Source organism: Nelumbo lutea, chromosome 7, assembly GCF_056320005.1.
Source record: "Nelumbo lutea isolate HS-2025 chromosome 7, American lotus-T2T, whole genome shotgun sequence".
In the NCBI taxonomy this organism is placed as follows: Eukaryota; Viridiplantae; Streptophyta; class Magnoliopsida; order Proteales; family Nelumbonaceae; genus Nelumbo; species Nelumbo lutea.
The window spans coordinates 8,839,252-8,859,066 of record NC_142690.1 but is presented as its reverse complement, the minus strand read 5'-3'; the positions used below and the strand labels follow the sequence as shown (position 1 = coordinate 8,859,066).

General features: G+C 38.8%; 2 protein-coding genes and 1 pseudogene across 3 annotated transcripts; all 3 read left to right on the top strand.

Annotated features, from left to right (window-relative positions):
- Positions 1-576: 576 nt before the first annotated feature.
- On the top strand, positions 577-1,665 carry LOC148844958 (putative glutathione S-transferase; annotated as a pseudogene). The gene is made up of 2 exons (XR_016102167.1): positions 577-1,015; positions 1,148-1,665. The product of XR_016102167.1 is annotated as a putative glutathione S-transferase (transcript).
- An 8,059-nt stretch (positions 1,666-9,724) lies between these two features.
- LOC148844957 (putative glutathione S-transferase) lies at positions 9,725-10,799 on the top strand. The gene is made up of 2 exons (XM_088954452.1): positions 9,725-10,168; positions 10,237-10,799. The coding sequence occupies exons 1-2, from the start codon at positions 9,857-9,859 to the stop codon at positions 10,606-10,608; spliced, it is 684 nt and encodes a 227-aa protein (XP_088810578.1). The 5' UTR covers positions 9,725-9,856; the 3' UTR covers positions 10,609-10,799.
- Positions 10,800-13,587: 2,788 nt separating this feature from the next.
- LOC148844956 (glutathione S-transferase U8-like) lies at positions 13,588-14,732 on the top strand. Its single transcript, XM_088954453.1, has 2 exons — positions 13,588-14,012; positions 14,159-14,732. The coding sequence occupies exons 1-2, from the start codon at positions 13,701-13,703 to the stop codon at positions 14,528-14,530; spliced, it is 684 nt and encodes a 227-aa protein (XP_088810579.1). The 5' UTR covers positions 13,588-13,700; the 3' UTR covers positions 14,531-14,732.
- Positions 14,733-19,815: the final 5,083 nt, after the last annotated feature.

Genomic DNA, 19,815 nt, shown 5'->3' with positions numbered 1-19,815 from the left:
ATATTATTGGCCAAGGGCCTCATCAATTATGATGGTAGCAATAGAAATAAAATTTGGATTTGGTTGAGTTAGTCAACATGGGAACTAAAGTAATGCTTATGACAAATAAATTACTATAAATGGAACACAGAATTAAACAAATATGCATTGTATATCTTGCGTAGAAAATTTGGATTTGATAAGTATCCCTAATCAATTTTCCAGTCTTCGGGTCTCTTGCCCACGTTTATTGCAGCCACACATGACTCATCCTCTGCACAGCATTATGCAGGGAGATGCTCCCAATTCACGGCGGATAGTGTGTTGTGGGCAGGAGATCCAAACTCTTGTTAGAAATTGTTTTGGTTCAGACACCTGATGAGTTAACACATGAAGTCAATAATGAGACAAAAAAATGAGGTCATTAGGGAAGACATCTTAGAATTCGGCCAAATATGAGATTCCCATGTATTTGCATTCTGACATATACAATTCCTAACATGTGGTGGACCGAGGGTGAAGGGTCCACTGAATGCGCTCTCCAATCTTGACTCGTATACCAACTAAAAAAATATCTTTTTAACCACAGAATTCTAACAAACGCAGAGACTAGAGCTCTGTGTAGAGAATGTCTACAAAAGGATCACAGTAGAGAAAACGAAATACAGTAAGTAGAAACTGCACTGAAAGACTGAATTTGATATTTTTTAAGTGCAAGAGCTAATGACTGAAGAAGTGAAGTTGATTGGCGCATGGGTAAGCCCTGTTAGTCTCAGAGTAGAGCTTGCTCTGAAACTGAAGGGGGGTGAAATATGAATACATAGATGAAGATCTCTCTAACAAGAGTCCTCTGCTTCTGAAATACAACCCTATTCATAAGAAGGTCCCTGTGCTGTTGCACAATGGAAAGCCGATTGCTGAATCGGCAGTTATACTCGAATACATCGACGAGACGTGGAAAGGCTATCATTTGTTGCCTGAAGATCCTTATGAAAGAGCCGTGACCCGTTTCTGGGTCAAATTCATAGATGAGAAGGTATTTGTTTATTGAATTTCTGTTTTTTGTTTTTGTAAATCTATGTATGTAACTAACACCCAAGATTGTCATAGTTCTATGTTGTACACATGGCCCACTATTGGATTAATTTGGACCCTTTGATCTGTGCAGTGTAATGCAACACTTTGGAAGGCTTGTTGGAGTGAAGCAAGTGAGCAAGAGAAGGCCATTGAAGAGGCAAGAGAGAATCTGAAAATACTAGAAAATGAGCTCAAGAAGGGGAAGAAGTTCTTTGGGGGAGATAACATAGGATCTGTAGACATTGCTGCTATTTATATAGCATTCTGGGTTGGAGTCCTTCAAGAAGTAGTGGGAATAAGCTTGATGGACGAGGAGAAATTTCCTGTCTTACACAAATGGATCGAGGAGTTCATTAATTGCGATGTTGTCAAGGAAAATCTTCCTCCCAGGGATAAATTGTTTGCTTACTACCAAGGTCGTAAGGAATCATGGCTGCATCCAAATCCATGGTTTATAAATGAGTTGAAGTTGTAAGTTGGGAACAATATAGTTACTGATACAAGCTCAATCTTGTTGCAGAACTTCTTCTCATATTTGTATTGCGGTGTGTTGTGCCCTGTCATCTTGTTTTTTTCCGAAAGCTTTAGTGATGGAGGCCCATCCCAAGGCCCATCTCACTCCTAGGGGCGGCAGCTCCTAGGATAAGGCCAAGAGTCCAAGATAATTCAAGAATTCAAGAATTATCAAAATTCAAGAATTCAAGACTCATAAAGAATTCAAGAATTCAAAGAATCCAAGACTCATCAAGAATTCAAGAATTCTAGATAATCCAAGATTCATGTATGGATAAGATCAAGGGAGATTGGACGGGGGAGATCAAGTCAAGAAGAGTTTGATCCTATCTACAAGTTTGAGATGTTTAGATCAAATCTAATTTCTTTTCCTAGTTCTTTTATAATTTCTCAATGTATTATAAATACTACTATTTCCCAGAATTATTAATCAATTTCATACTTTAGATTTCATAATCTCTTCAAGTTCTCTTCTTCCTATTTTCGTCACCTTTCCTCTCTCCTAGAGAAATCGTGTTATTCGCTAGGTGCTAGCGAACGCCAGGTGCTTGCATAGCCAGCTCCGGTTCTCCTTGCTTCCACGCTGCGTCAGGTGGTATCAGAGCAGGGAATTCGCCTAGTCATGTCCAACCCAGACGGTAACAGTCGCAACCCACCCCGTGACGGAGATCAGGGGATCCCAGCTGTTTGGAGAGCAATCGAAGAGCAGCGTACAACCACAGTAACATCGAACGACAGTTGGCAGAGGTGACTGAACAACTGCAAACCTTGTTACGGGAGGTTGTTCCACGAATCCGGGAAAATCCACCGTAGATCGCAGGAGACGACCACGACAGACCACCCGTCGCTACTGCGTCCCACGCCCAGTTCTTGACGACGACAGTGATGACGATTTCGAATTTGGTGGTGCTCCAATTCTTCCTGGCAACGACAGAAACGGTAGAAATTGGCACAATCAAGGTAATTTCAACCCCCGTAGGAATAATGATGAATTTAAACTCAAGGTAGATATTCCTACTTTTAGTGGAGATCTTGGTATAGAGGGACTTTTGGATTGGATCACAAAAGTCGATAGGTTCTTTGATTACATGGAAATACCAGAGGAACGAAGGGTAAAATTAGTAGCTTTCCGATTAAAGGGAGGCGCATCTGTTTGGTGGGAACGGATGAGAGAGACCCGGATGAGAGAAGGAAGGGGTCCTGTTCGAACCTGGAGGCGCATGAAACAATTAATCAGAGGTAGATTTTTACCTCCTGACTATGAACAATATATGTTTGAATCTTATCAGAGGTGTGCGCAGGGTTCCCGTAGTGTTAATGAATATACATCTGAATTTTTGAGATTAGCTGAAAGAAATCATATATCTGAAAGTGATAACCAGCAGGCAGCCCATTATCTAAGCGGTTTAAGACCGTCTATCAGAGATAAAATTGGGGTACAGATGGTTCTTAGTGTGCAGGAAGCAAGGAACCTATCCTTGAAAGCAGAATTAATGTTCCAGGATAAGGCACGCAGTGATAATTATCGCCGGTACAACGGGAGCGACAACAGACCGGCAACTGTCGACAGGAACAAGTCAGTTTCGGCAGCACAACCTTCTCACCCGGCAAGTACCAGTAACGCCGGTAAGGCTACTACAGGAGGACATACTCGAGGTAATCCTTCCAACCCTCCTAAACCCAGCAACCCTTATGCAAGGCCTGCTCCTATTAAATGTTTTAAATGTAATGAGGTTGGACATAGATCCAGTAACTGTCCCAAGAGGAAGGCAGTTAATATGGTAGAAAGGGAAGAGGAAGAAGATATTGAGGAAGAGGTATATTGTGGACCTGATGGGGAGGATGAAGAGGGTCCACATGAACATGAGGAGTATACTTGTGTGGTAAGAAAATTAATGTTGTCCCAGAAAAATAAGGATACTTCTCAACGGCACAGATTATTTCGTACCAGATGTACTATCAAGGGAAAATTATTTAATTTAATTATTGACAATGGTAGTCAAGAAAATATTATTTGCAGGGATGTCATCCAACAATTACAGCTGGTTCCTGAAAAACATCCCAACCCATACACAATTGGGTGGATCAAGGAAGGAGGCGGCGTACGAGTGGAAGAATGCTGCAAGGTACCTTTTTCAATTGGTAAGTACCATGATGAAGCATATTGTGATATTGTAGATATGGATGCTTGCCACATTTTGTTATGGAGGCCTTGGCAATTTGATACAGACGCAAGGCACATGGGTAGGAAGAATACCTACCAACTTGAAAAAGAAGGTACACGCTATACTTTGTTACCCATTGCAGAAAAAAATGTTACAAATACTCCAAAGGCACATTAGAAAAATTTCCTTACCATCACCCATCATCATGCTGAATTTGTTAAAGAATGTAAGGATACTCATGAGATACATTTGTTAGTAGTAAAAGGAGAAGATGTTAATGATGAAAATACAATTCCAGCTGAAATACAGGGACTACTAGATGAATTTAATGATGTAGTTCCAGAGGAGTTACCAAATGAACTCCCTCCCATGAGAGATATACAACACCATATTGATTTTGTTCCAGGTGCTAGTCTACCTAACCTCTCACATTACAAGATGAGTCCCAAGGAGAATGAAATTTCACGTGAAAAGGTAGAAGAATTATTGAAAAAGGGACACATTCAAATCAGCATGAGTCCTTGTGCAGTACTTGCCTTATTAACACCTAAGAAGGATGGCAGTTGGAGAATGTGTGTCGACAGCAGGGCCATTAACAAGATCACCATTGGGTACAAATTTCCCATTCCTCGGCTGGACGACATGCTGGATCAACTAAGCGGAGCTGTAGTTTTCTCAAAAATAGATCTCAGGAGTGGATATCATCAAATCAGGATCCGTCCCGGAGATGAATGGAAGACAACCTTCAAGACTAGAGATGGCTTGTTCGAGTGGTTGGTCATGCCCTTTGGACTAACCAACGCACCCAACACTTCCATGAGGCTGATGAACCAGGTATTGCGCCCCTTCATTGGTAAATTTGTGATAGTCTATTTTTATGATATTTTGATATACAACAAATCTATCACCGAGCATGTGGGACATATTAGGGAGGTCTTGAAAACATTGAGGGAAAATAAATTATATGCTAATTTGAAGAAATGCATCTTTATGAATGATAATTTATTATTCCTGGGATTTATTATAAGCAAGGATGGTGTGAAAGTAGATGAGGAAAAGGTGAAAACCATTAGGGAGTGGCCGACCTCATCCACTGTCACAGATGTCAGGCGATTTCATGGGTTGGCAACCTTCTATAGGCATTTTATTAAGAATTTTAGTAGTATCATGGCTCCCATTACTGAATGCTTGAAAAATGGGAAATTTCAATGGGGGGAAGAACAAGAGCAAAGTTTTGCTCTCATAAAAGAAAGGTTATGTACTGCTCCTGTTCTTGCCTTACCAGACTTCAATAAATTATTTGAAGTTGAATGTGACGCCAGTGGAATTGGCATAGGGGCTGTATTGTCCCAAGAGAAAAGGCCCATTGCTTTCTTTAATGAAAAATTATGTGAAGCTAGGAGAAAGTGGTCTCCCTATGACAAGGAATTTTATGCTGTGATAAGAGCCTTGAAAACATGGGAACACTATTTAATTGCAAAAGAATTTGTTCTCTATACTGACCACCAGGCCCTAAAATATCTTAGTGGGCAAAAGCAATTAAGGAGTGATTTACATGCCAGATGGTCTGCTTTCATAGACAAGTTCCCATATAAAATTGTGTATAAGACAGGACAGCAAAATAAAGTGGCTGATGCACTTAGTAGGTGTGTAGCCCTCATCAAGACCCTCAGCGTTGAGATTGTGGGTTTTGAGTGCCTAAGAGACTTATATGCCCAAGATGAAGACTTCCAACAGGTATGGGAGAAATGTGTGAATAAGCAGTCAGCAGAAGACTTCTTTATTTACGACGGGTTCCTTATGAAAGGGAAACAATTGTGTATCCCTTGCACCTCCCTCCGTGAAAAGATCATCAGGGATTTGCATGGGGGTGGACTAGCAGGACACTTGGGAAGGGACAAAACAATAGAAGCTGTTAAGGGGCGATATTACTGGCCGAAATTGAGAAGGGACGTCTCTACCATTGTAAGCAGGTGCTATGTTTGTCAGACAGCTAAAGGACAAACCCAGAACACAGGTCTCTACATGCCCCTACCTGTTCCTACTGCTATATGGGAAGACTTGTCCATGGATTTTGTTCTCGGCTTGCCAAAGACCCAGAGGAACATGGACTCCGTCTTCGTGGTGGTTGATAGGTTCTCAAAAATGGCTCATTTCCTCCCATGCAAGAAAACTGCAGATGCATCCGCAACAGCCAAATTATTTTTCAAGGAGATTGTTCGCTTACATGGGGTACCCAAGACCATCACTTCAGATCGTGACACACGGTTCCTTAGTCACTTTTGGATGACCCTGTGGAGGTTGTTTGATTCATCACTTAATTTCAGCAGTACAGCCCATCCGCAGACAGATGGACAAACAGAAGTGGTAAATCGAACCTTAGGGAATTTAATTAGCAGCATATGTCGGGAACGGCCGAAACAGTGGGATTTCGCCATAGCCCAGGCCGAGTTCGCCTATAACAATGCAGTGCATAGTTCTACAAGCAGATCCCCATTCTCCATCGTGTACATGAAGGTCCCTAACCATGCACTGGATTTAGTGAAACTACCCAAGGTACCCATCGCCAGTATCTCAGCAGAACAGATGGCAGAACAAATCTGGTCCGTCCAAGACGCCGTGAAGCAGAAGCTAGAGCAATCCAACGCCAAGTACAAGATGGCCGCAGACAAACACCGCCGACCTCAAGTGTTTGATGTAGGTGATGAGGTTATGGTCTTCTTAAGGAAGGAAAGAATTCCCGTAGGTACCTACAACAAGTTGAAGTCTCGGAAGTATGGTCCATACAAGATCGTAAAGAAGATTAATGATAATGCCTATATAGTGGACCTACCAGATCATATGGGTACATCCAAGACCTTTAACGTTGCTGACCTTCACTGGTACCTGCCAGAGATAACACTTGCCTTTCCTCGTCACGACTCGGGGTCAAGTTCTCTCCAAGTGGGGGAGAATGATGGAGGCCCATCCCAAGGCCCATCTCACTCCTAGGGGCGGCAACTCCTAGGATAAGGCCAAGAGTCCAAGATAATTCAAGAATTCAAGAATGATCAAAATTCAAGAATTCAAGACTCATCAAGAATTCAAGAATTCAAAGAATCCAAGACTCATCAAGAATTCAAGAATTCTAGATAATCCAAGATTCATGCATGGATAAGATCAAGGGAGATCGGACGGGGGAGATCAAGTCAAGAAGAGTTCGATCCTATCTACAAGTTTGAGATGTTTAGATCAAATCTAATTTCTTTTCCTAGTTCTTTTATAATTTCTCAACGTATTATAAATACTACTATTTCCCAGAATTATTAATCAATTTCATACTTCAGATTTCAGAATCTCTTCAAGTTACATTCTTCCTATTTTCGTCACCTTTTCTCTCTCCTAGAGAAATCGTGTTATTCGCTAGGTGCTAGTGAACGCCCGGTGCTTGCATAGCCAGCTCCGATTCTCATTGCTTCCACGCTGCATCATTTAGCTGTACTGGGCGCTTGCCTATTGTTCTGATCATCTATTTTACACTAACCAGAAATTTCAGTTTGGTATTCACGTAACAGTTATAGCTATTTTCTTTCCCCAAATTCTGGCGACATGGGCTCTATATTTACAGGAATCCATTTTGTATTCAGCTTGTATTTGGATTTATATATGTTTAGTTTTATATTTGGATTGATGAAGCCAAGAGGCAAGAACTATGAACGATCATAATCATCACCATCACCTATGCTTTATCCAAACTATATATAAGGCCAGTTACATGAATCCCGTTTGACTATTCTGTTATTACTTCAATCCCCATGTCCTTTTTTGTTTAATTCTAGTCTTTATAGCCCTCTTCAACTTGCAACAGATCAATATAAGAAAAAATAATTTAAACAAATAAAAGTAGTAAAAGAAATGCAAGAAGTGATACATCTATGATGGGGGTTTTATACAATGTGAGTTGTTTTTCCTGTTGCCAGTTTCAAAAACAAATCAAAATCATCTTGTTTGAAAACAAAAACACAAGCAACATGTTCTTGGTTGTGTATGTGTTTTTTGTTTTCAAAACTAAAACTAAAAGCATGTTCTTAATCTGGTTTCATAAACGTGTTTTCATCTGATTATTCAATATCATGTTCCATAAATCATATAATTTTTATATTAGAAAAATTATTATTATTATTATTTTTTTGTTTTAAAAACCAATATTTTGTTGGTTACAAAAAACATGTATTGTTTTTTGAAACATAACTAACTTGTTTTTTCCTTTGAAAACAAAAATAAAGTTCAAGAACATATTTTTGTTTTCTTTGCTGATATGGCGACTCAACAATAAATGAAAACAAAAACATTCATGTTGTAGAATGCCCCCTGAATGGGCTTGGGATAATCATGTACGATGCAAGGTTCAAAATATCAATACACTCCAATACACTGAAGGGGTGTATTAACACTTTGACCCTCATGCTTTACATTTTTTTTTAGTTTTTTTCCTTCAAAATTCCTCCAAAAAGATGTATGGAATATTTGAACCTTGATTTGATGCATGTGGGCCTATAGATGTGGATTTAAGATGGGGCAGAGTGGTTTATTCTGCTCGGAAAAAACCACTTAAGAGCAGAGTACTCTGTTGGAGTACTTAATACACGTTATTTGGACGGTGGTGGCTTTCAGAGTCCAGGCTAAGCCCTTGAGCTCATGGTTTGGGGCAAAGGATGTATTATTACTTTGGGGGCAGTTGTTGTGCTGAAGAGCCCAAAGCTTGAGATGTGGCAGCTTAACTCTACAATTTAAAGCAACTGGTATTTTTATTCTCTCTCTCTCATAGTCTCATACTCATTCTCTTCTATTCCTTACTGCGTGTTGGAATCCTTGTGGGTCAGCTGTTACAATTTCAAGCCACTCAGAAGGATTTCCTTTATTCTTAAGTGTTCATTAATGCTGAACTTGAGAATGATTGCCAGCTCTAATTAGTGGTTTCCTTTCTGGTTTCCCATGATGAGTATACGCAAATTAAAGTCCTCTCATTTACATATTGATTCTTCCATCTTCATGCATAAATATAAATTGTTTCAAGCCTTGTTATAGTTTCTTAGTACAAAGCTTCAAGGATAACCCGACATTCAGTGCGTGGTAGTGGCTGTAGGTTTTTTTTTTCTTGGTATTGGATCCTCAAATTGGTCATGATAATTTTTGGTGATGGGTCAATAGTTGAACATTAATTGGACCGAAAATTATCCAAAACATGTGTTTCTAAACAAGTAGTTAGGGTTTGGGGGTGGTTAAGAGTTTTATATAAGTTAAAACTCTTACGAAATGATGCGTATGGATCAGATGATGGCACTTCTGATAGGGCTTATTAGTGGTGAAGGTCCTTGCTTAGGTGGGGGATTCATCTAACGTTAGGTCCTGATCTTCTGACTGTCTGCCACATGGTGACTTAAGGGGTTATTCATCTAGTAAGTTTATGTCCACATCAAAGGAGACTAATTTTCTTCGATGGCTACTTCAATGGTTTTCCTATGGGCCTTGCCATAGAGGATTTTGGACTAGGAATAATGAGCTATGATAGAAGGCCCAGATGCTGGCACTTTTGACCTGCTTTCAGCTCACTTGCTCTGGCCCAGCCAATTGGCAGAATCTTAGGTGGCTCTGGAAGCCTGCCCTCGTCTGTTAGCAAATTCCCAAAATTCGCATTTTTGGAAACAAAAGGGAAACCTTATGATGATGCTTCTCCATAACTTAATAGTCCTATCTTCTTGTCTTTTTGTTTGCAACAGAAATTATGGTTGGGAGGAACGGGCCGTCCTTTTGAATCAAACGGTCAGACCGTCGACCCAGAAACCGGTAGTCAGAACGGTTTCTTTTCTGGGTCGTTTTTTAAAACGTTGCCATCAAATATGAAATTTCCATGTATTTGCATTCTGACGTATACAAGTCCTAACATGGGTTCCACCACTTTATGCGCTCTCCAATCTTGACTCAAATACCAACTCAAAAAATATCTTTTTAACCACAGAATTCTAACAAACGCAGAGACTTAAGCTCTGTGTAGAGATGTCTATAAAAGGATCGCAGTAGAGCAAATGAAATACAGTAAGTAGAAACTGCACTGATTTTAATATTTTTAAGTGGAAGAGCTAATGGCCGAAGAAGTGAAGTTGATTGGCGCATGGATAAGCCCTTTTAGTCTCAGAGTAGAGCTTGCTCTGAAACTGAAGGGGGTGCAATATGAATACATAGATGAAGATCTCTCTAACAAGAGTCCTTTGCTTCTGAAATACAACCCTATTCATAAGAAGGTCCCTGTGCTGTTACACAATGGAAAGCCAATTGCTGAATCGACAGTTATACTTGAATACATCGATGAGACGTGGAAAGGCTATCATTTGTTGCCTGAAGATCCTTATGAGAGAGCCATGACCCGTTTCTGGGTCAAATTCATAGATGAGAAGGCAATTGTTTCCTTTTCTTAATTGGATTTTCTGTTATTGGATTAGTCTTGACCCTTTGATCCGTGCAGTGTATTGAAGCAGTATGGAAGGCTTGTTGGATTGAAGAAAGGAAGCAAGAGAAGGCTATTGAAGAGGCAAAGGAGACTCTGAAAATACTAGAAAATGAGCTCAAGAAGGGGAGGAAGTTCTTTGCGGGAGAAAACATAGGATTTGTAGACATTGCTGCTATCTTTATAGCTTTCTGGGTTGGAGTCCTTCAAGAAGTAGTGGGAATAAGCTTGATGGATGAGGAGAAATTTCCTGTCTTACACAAATGGATTGAGGAGTTCATCAATTGCGATGTTGTCAAGGAAAATCTTCCTCCCAGGGATAAATTGTTTGCTTACTACCAAGGTCATAAGGAAACCATATATGCAATCGCGTCCAAGTTTTATAAATGAGTTGAAGTTCCATGTTTTCTAACACAAGCTCAATCTTGTTTAACAATTGCTTCTTATGTCTGTGTATTGTACTGTGTTGTTCTGTAGCGTGTTGTCTTTTCTGAAAACTTTAGCTGTATTGGGAGCTTGTCTACTGTTGTGAACATCTGTTTTCCATTGTTGCAAAATTGAAAAATTCAGTTTGGAGTTCACATCAATAGTGATACCCGTAGATTGTAGTAGTTCTTGTTCACGTTATTTCTTCTTTTCTCAAGTTCTGGTGGCATGGGTTCAACATTTACAGGAGTCCATTATGTGTTCAGTTTCATATTTGGATTGATGAAGCCAAGAAGCAAGGCCTATCTTAACACAATTACCTATCAAAAGTACTATAAGTAAATAAAAATAGAAGAAGAAATGCAAGAAATAATATACCTATCCAAGGGTATTGGGTAGGGCTTGCTTAATTGGCCTCAGCCCTCAGTATGTTTTCAATAATAATGTTTGAATACTTGATGCATGTTATTTGGAGGGTGGGTGGCCAGTGGACTCCAGACTAAACCTGGGTTCATGGTTTGGGCCAAGGGATGTGTTATTCCTTGTGGCAGTTGTTGGGCTGAAGAGCCCAAAGCTTGGGATGTAGCAGGTTAACTCATATATGTTTACGTTTTGTTTCTCTTTTTATTAAAGTCTGTTCTTGTATTTGTTCATGTAATCGACCTGGTAGTGGTACATATGGCTCTATAGCTTTAGAAGTTACAAGCGTGAAATGATAAGAGAGGTTTAGAATTGAAATTAAAACTTGACTATACTCTGTACAAGTATGGCATCACAACTGGGGATTACTTGGGCTTTGTCCCTGGATGTAGATGGAATGGGTTGGTGCAGGGTAGGGTTGTCAATGGGTCAGGTTAGGTGGTAAATCTGCCCTGACTAGACCTGGCAAAAAGTTGACCCAACGGGCAAACCTAACCCAACCCAACCTGAAAAAACAGGGTTAGGGTCTCATAATTAGCTACGTGAATGAGAGAATAACCCGATCCGACCCAACCCGAAAAAACTGGGTTGGGTTGGGTCATGGGTCAACCCGCTGACCCAATTGTTAGGTTTAATTGGGATTATTTATGCATTGTTAGAAGTTTCCACTCTTTAATTTTTTTTCTATTTAGTCTTTAGTCTTTATTGTTTATTCTTTGAATTGTTAAATGTTCAAGTTTTTTTATTTTATGTTTCGAATTTTAAGATTAATTGATTTAATTTTGGCATTTTTCATGTATTTTTTCTTTATGTTTTTTAAATTTCTGTTGTTTTTGTGCTGACACGAATTGACCCATGGGTCAACCCTAACACGAACATCTAGGAGTAGGGTCTAACATTTGACAACCCGACCTAAAATCAACCCAAAGTATCTTGAACCAACCCGACCCAACCCACCCAACCCAATTGCCAGTTCTAGCGCTGACCCATGTCTATTGGGTTAGGGTTGGGTCAGTCTTAATCTGGTTTTGGGTCAGGATGAAAACCCGACCCATTGACATTTGCAACTGTGAAATAATAGTTTATATGATGTCAATTGAGTATAGGTGTACTAAATATGGGGCGAGGTGGGATGGGTTTTGTATCCCCTATCCATTCAGTCGGGTTGGGATGGGTTTGGGTTGAGATTGCTGCAAGCTGGATTTAGGTTGAGGCAAACCCATGCGGAACTCATTGTGAATTTTCTATAATGGGAAACAAAATCCTATTGATTGACTTTTCCCCTCTCAAAATCCGAAAAATGAACAGGCCCTATGGCATAATTTCCAGAGCTTTATCTCAATATAGCTACAGTCAATTAGATATCATATGGCATCCCTGAGACAAACTGATGGGCTTCTAAGATTATGTCTTGTTCTACCAATAATATTTATTACAATTTTGCTTTGCTAGTTCTGGTAAATCTGAAGGTTGTGGAAGGGGCTGGATGTGGATACAGAACTTAATCTAAGCACGACCTTGGACTCTGGGGGCTACTAGAGTTAGAGAAACAGCTATTTCTAGGCTTTTGGACTATCTCTCCATCTTAAGTTCATTAATGACTAAGTTAGCAATATATGTTAATTAATTAATGACTGTCTCTCCATCTTAAATTCATTAAGACCTTTCCGGTTTCTTAAATTCATAATGAGGAAAAGCTTATCTATCCATCTTTTAACTATAGAAACAGCTGCAATCACCTTGCCATAGTTGAAAACTTGAAATCATTCAGACGGTCTCGTCAGAAGCAAGATCATGGATATGCTCATGATATCCAAGGAGATAGTGTTGCCATTTTCCAATTGAGCAATCCAATAGGATAGAGGGATCCCTGAATTGGAAGATTTCTGGGTCCTTCAGATCATATTTATTTAAAAGCCATGACTAACAAATCCAAACCAGAGGTCCATCAAAATCTTTAAGTTCTTCACTTCTTGCTAATTGATTCTGGTTTTAGACAGTCTATTATTCTTTTTGAATTTCATGCCAAAGGACACAAGTAGGTTCACTTTTAAGGTATCATCTAGGCTGTTCCCAACTCCCAAATAACAAGAACATATAGAGATTGGAGATAGATATCAGGACTAATGGATCCAAAATTTTCCATTGAACAAATAGGGATATATTATGATGGTAGCAATGGAAATAAAGATTGGATTTGGTTAGGAATTAGTCAACATGGAAACTAAAGTAGCGCTTTAGCCAAGTAAATTACAATATATGGAGCATAAAAGTAAGCAAATGTGCCTTGGAAATCTTGTATAGAAAATCTGGATTTGGTCGGCATCTCTAATTAATTATTCACTCTGAAAAATTGTTTTGATTCAGACGCCTGACATCACACATGAGGTCAACAATGTAAGCCTTGAAATTCCACCAAATATGAGTTTGCCATGTGTCTGTAGTCTGACACATTCAAGTTCCAGGGTCTCTCCAATATCTTGACCTCATATACCAACTACAGAATTATAACAGAGGTAGAAACTTAATCGTCAAGGATGCTCTGTGTAGAGATGTCTATATAAGGATGACAGTAGAGAAGATGAAATACAGAAGTTGAAACTGCACTGCATTTCATATTTTAAGTGAAAGAGCTAATGGCTGAAGAAGTGAAGTTGATTGGCGCATGGGGAAGCCCTTTTAGTCGCAGAGTAGAGCTTGCTCTGAAACTGAAGGGGGTGCAATATGAATACATAGATGAAGATCTCTCTAACAAGAGTCCTCTGCTTCTGAAATACAACCCTATTCATAAGAAGGTCCCTGTGCTGTTGCACAATGGAAAGCCGATTGCTGAATCGGCAGTTATACTCGAATACATCGACGAGACGTGGAAAGGCTATCATTTGTTGCCTGAAGATCCTTATGAGAGAGCCATGACCCGTTTCTGGGTCAAATTCATAGATGAGAAGGTAATTGTTTCCTTTTCTTAATTGAATTTCTGTTTTTTGTTTTTGTAAATCTATGTATGTAACTAACACCCAAGATTGTCATCTATAGTTCTATGTTGTACATATGGCCCACTATTGGATTAATTTGGACCCTTTGATCTGTGCAGTGTAATGCAACACTATGGAAGGCTTGTTGGAGTGAAGAAAGTGAGCAAGAGAAGGCCATTGAAGAGGCAAGGGAGAATCTGAAAATACTAGAAAATGAGCTCAAGAAGGGGAAGAAGTTCTTTGGGGGAGATAACATAGGATTTGTAGATATTGCTGCTAACTTCATTGCTTTTTGGCTTGGAGTCGTTCAAGAAGTATTGGGAATCAGCTTGATGGATGGTGAAAAATTTCCTGTTTTACACAAATGGACTGAGGAGTTTATCAATTGTGATGTTGTAAAGGAAGCTCTTCCTCCCAGAGAAAAGGTATTCGCTTTTTTCCAAGCTCGCAAGGAATCCATAGCTGCATCCAAATCCATGGTTTATAGATGAGTTGAAGTTGTATGTTGGGAACAATATAGTTACTGATACAAGCTCAATCTTGTTTCAGAACTTCTTCTCATATTTGTATTGCGGTGTGTTGTGCTGTGTTATCTTGTTTTTTTCCGAAAGCTTTAGCTGTACTGGGCGCTTGCCTATTGTTCTGATCATCTGTTTTACACAAACCAGAAATTTCAGTTTGGTATACACATAACAGTTGTAGCTATCTTCTTTCCCCAAATTCTGGCGACATGGGCTCTATATTTACAGGAATCCATTTTGTATTCAGCTTTGTATTTGGATTTATATATGTTTAGTTTTATATTTGGATTGATGAAGCCAAGAAGCAAGAACTATGAACGATCATAATCATCACCATCACCTATGCCTCATCCAAACTATATAAGGCCAGTTACACGAATCCCGTTTGGCTATTCTGTTCTGCTTAATGCCATATCCATACTTCTATAGTGTTTATAAAATCTCTTACCACTTCAACTCATGTCCTTTTTGGTTTAATTCTAGCCTTTTTAGCCATCTTCAACTTGCAAGGATCAATATAAGACCCATCTTAACGCAATTACCTATAAAAAATAATATAAATAAATAAAAGTAGTAAAGGAAATGCAGGAAGTGATACATCTATGATGGGGGTTTTCTACATTGTGAATTGTTTTTCCTGTTGCCAGTTTGAAAAATAAATCAAAACCATATTGTTTGAAAACAAATACACGAGAAACATGTTATTGGTTGTGTTTTTTTTTTTTTAAAACTAAAACCAAAAACATGTTCTTGAATCTGGTATCAAAAACGTGTTTTAATCTGATTATTCAACATCATGTTCCATAAATCATATAATTTTTATACTAATAAAATTATTATTATTTTTATTTTAAAAACTAATATTTTGTTGGTTACAAAAACCTGTATTGTTTTTTGAAACATAACTAGTTTTTCCCTTTGAAAACAAGAACAGAGTTTAAGAACATATTTTTGTTTTTTTGCTAATGTGGCGATTTCAAAAATAAATGACAACAAAGGCGTTCATGTTGTAGAATGTCCCCTGAATGGGCTTCGGTTAGTTTTCAGTAATCATGTATGATGCAAGGTTCAAAATATCAATACACTCTGATGCGTCAAAGGGGTGTATTAACATTTTGACCCTCATGCTTTACATTTTTTTTTTTAGTTTTTTCCTTCAAAATACCTCAAAAAAGATGTATCTATGGGTCACCAAAAGTTATGATACGATATGCCTGATAGTACTGAAAATTTGAACCTTGATTTGATGCATGTGGGCCTATAGATGTGGATTTAAGATGGGGCAGAGTGGTTTATTCTGCTCGGAAATAACCACTTAAGAGCAGAGTACTCTGTTCGAGCACTTGATGAGATCAAATCAGCCCCCACAAGACTTCGCCCCACAATGTCCCACAGCACATCCTTGCCGTGTATTAGGAACATCTTCCGATTATGACATCATCATTTCTGATACTATCATTGGGAGATGTTCCCAATACATAGTGGGGATGTGCTGTGGAACATTGTGAGGCGCAGTTCTTGTGAGTGGCAGATTCGAATACGCACTTGATACATGTTTTTTGGATGGTGAGTGGCTTCCAGAGTTGAGAGCAAATTAGCCCCCTGCAAGATCGCCCCCACAACGTCCCACAGCACATCCCCGCCAAGTATTGTGAACATTTCCTTCTGATAATACCAGAAATGATGATGTCATCATCGGAAGATGTTCACCATACACGACAGGAATGTGCTATGGAACGTTGTGGGGTGCAATCTGGTGAGGGGCTGATTTGAACTCTCCAGAATCCAGATTAAGCCCTTGGGCTCATGGTTTGGGCTAAAGGATGTATTAGTCCTTTAAGGGCAGTTGTTGGGCTGAAGAGCCCAAAGCTTGAGATGTGGCAGGTTAACTCTACAAATTAAAGGAACTGGTATTGTTATGCTCTCTCTCTCTCTCATAGTCTCTTTGAATCCTTGTGGGACAGTTGTTATAATTTCAAGCCACTCAGGGAGATTTCTTTTATTCTTTAGTGTTCATTGATGCTGAACTTGAGAATGAATGCCAGCTCTAATTAATTGGTCTTTTTATTTTGGTATTGGATCCTCAGACTGATCATGATAATTTTTGGTGATGGGTCAATAGTTGAAGATTAATTGGACCAAAAATTATCCAAAACATGTGTTTCTAAACATGTAGTTAGGGTTGGGGGGTGGTCAAGTGAGTTTATGTCTACATCAAAGGTGACTAATTTTGGACTAGGAATAATGGGCTATAATTCTCCTATGGGCCTTCTATTTCTGATAGGGCTTATTCATCAAGTGAGTTTATGTCTACATCAAAGGTGACTAATTTTCTTCGATGGCTACTTTAATGGTTATCCTGTGGGCCTTGCCATAGAGGATTTTGGACTAGGAATAATGGGCTATAATAGAAGGCCCAGATGCTGGCACTTTTAACCTGTTTTCAGCTCATTTGCCCTGGCCCAGCCAATCGGCAGAACCTTAGGTGGCTCCGGAAGCCTAACCTCCTCTGTTCTTAAATTCCCAAAACTCACATTTTTGGAAACAAAAGGGAAACCTTATGATGATGCTTCTCCATAACTTAATAGTCCTATCTACTTTTCTTTTTGATTGCAACAAACAGGGTTAAGGATAGAAATTATGGTTGGGAAGATTTATGTGAATGATGGAACCATGGAGGTTAGCTTTAATTATTCTATACTTTAATGTGATCTTTATATTAGTTTTTCAGTCAGCGGGGAGACTCTAACCTATGCTTTTATTTATTATGTAAAAAAGTGGAAAATAATAGTTTTTCGATTACTTGGATGAGCTAAGATATTGCTTGGTTAATGACCTAGAAAGGTTGTTCTTGGGTTCATGCAATTTCTTTTTTTTTTTTTTTTTTTGGGGGGGGGGGGTGATGATCGCAACAGTGGAAAACACGTTTGCTTTAGTAATGCAGATAGAATTAATCCGCGTTTGCTTTAGTAATGTAGATAGAATTAATCCTTTATACAAGTAATAGTTCCTTGACATTTTCTCATTACTAGTTTTTATTTGTTTGCTCTTGCTTTTCCTTTGTGATTGCATGTAAGATGAAGGGAAACCAATGATATGATTTCTTTGAAAAGTGATATTCAATAGGAAAATGAATTATCTTTCTAATTTTTTTGGTGATTGGCTTGACTAAGAAGACTTAGAAGGCATCCCATCCCAATTCCCAAATCCTTTTTCTTAGAACTATTACTACTACTACTACTTGTTTTGGATTTGAACAAATATTGTTTGTTTCTTTTGTTAAATAAGGCCTGAGCTTGGCAACAATAGGACCTTTGGAAGCAAAAACTCTACACACACTCTGATCATGTCATTGGATTCTTTGGCAGCATAGCTTGTTTTTGATGATGCCATTGGATGACATGTTTGTATTCCATGCTTTTAGGGTGCAACTGGGGTATCTGATTTGAATAATTTGTTTAGGTGTTTGGCATTAGTGCTGGGAATATTGCACCATTTTTTGAGAAAACAACCATGGTTCTAGGCATGTAGAGTTGTAAGCACCGTTTTCTTACTAGTGTTGCCATATAGGCATTATTTGAGAAAACAACCATAGTTTTGCTTGGTACCAATGTTGACAGCAACGTTTTCAACATTGATCTATATCTTCCAACATCCAAGATGATGCAATGTTGATGCCACATCATTGCATCGCCGGCAGCAATGCAACGTTTTCTCAGAAAACATTGAACTTGTTATTGCTCCAGACCGCACTTTCCCGATTTCTAAGACATGGTCTAGAGCACCGTTTTTTTTTTTTTCTGGAAAAATAGTACCAATCAAGAAGTCTGTTTGGAGCACTACTTTCTCTAATGTAGCGCCGTTTTTTCAGAAACAGCATCGATGCCAAACACCCACTACATAGGATCCAAGTATTTGGGCCAACACATTCAAATTTGATTAAAATTCCAACTCTAACCCGCCAAAGTTGTAACCTTACATGCTTTCTTCCTTTTCCTTTTCCTTAGGAAACCCTAATTTTTAACAAGAAGCATTTGGACAAAAGTTTTATATCTATCTATCTATCTAACATTATTAGAAACATGCTTTGGCAGCATAGTCAGCATAGTTTCTTCCATGCGTTCCCTTCTTATAGTTTCTTGGATGATTGATCCGTTTTAGGGTTTTTATTGAAAATTTGAAATTCTCACTATATAATTTAGGAATCTCTTGATATTACTCTAATTTTTTTACCTCAAAGGACCACCCCCTCAAGCACCTTTAGTTGTAAATACCATGGTTTTCAAAACTGGACCAGACCAGACGGTCGGACCAGAAAAATTGGGAACCGATCAAGTCAGGTGATTGGTTTTGTTTTACTCCAAAACCGTTATTTTTCCAAAAAATCGTTGATTTGGTCAGTAAACCACTGACCTGGGTGGTCGAACCGTTCAAACTATTCGAACTGTCCAATGGTTTTGGCCATTTTTTTATTTTTTTTGTCAGAACGAGCCATCTATTTGGTTCGAACGGTTAGACTGTTCAACCCGTGAACTAGACCCCTGACTGGTTTGTTGTCCAGTTCAATTTTAAAAACCTTGGTAAATACTTACCTTCCACCTTCGTGACTGTGACAGAAGTGGTTTAATTCACCATCAACATTTATTTAATGACAAAATTAACCCTGCCCAATCAATCAGTTTTATTGGTGGTGTTTGGTACCATCGCTGATTCTCCAAAGCATTCTATCATGTTAGCGTCATAGGCATTTTACTCTCTCTCTCTCTCTCTCTCCCCCCTTAATTCCTTTGGATGAATGTTTTTATGCCATTTCAAACAAGACTCAACACCTTGGATTCTATGAACATAACTTTTATGTCTCGTTCGCTTTTTGGTAAGTCACTTATCCAAGTAAATGTACTTATCTGGGCAAGTGTTTCCCAGGAAAGACTTATCCGGGTAAGTGCATTTACCCATGTTCTTTTATTTCCCATGTAAATAAGGTAATGACCATTTTAGTCATATAAATTCCATTATTACAAGGGACATTTTTATCCCATCCAAGTATTGGCAATTTTCCCCTAGATGGGAAAGTTAATTTACCCACCTAGGAACCCAGGAAAATAAACTTTCACTAATCCCTACATAAATCTGAAAAATGGACATGAACTTCTTAGTCACGGGAATCAAAATCACATTGACCAACTTCCCCTCTCTCAAAATTCAAGAAAAGAACACCCCCTTACAAAAAATGCCATTTTAATATTTTTGGAAAG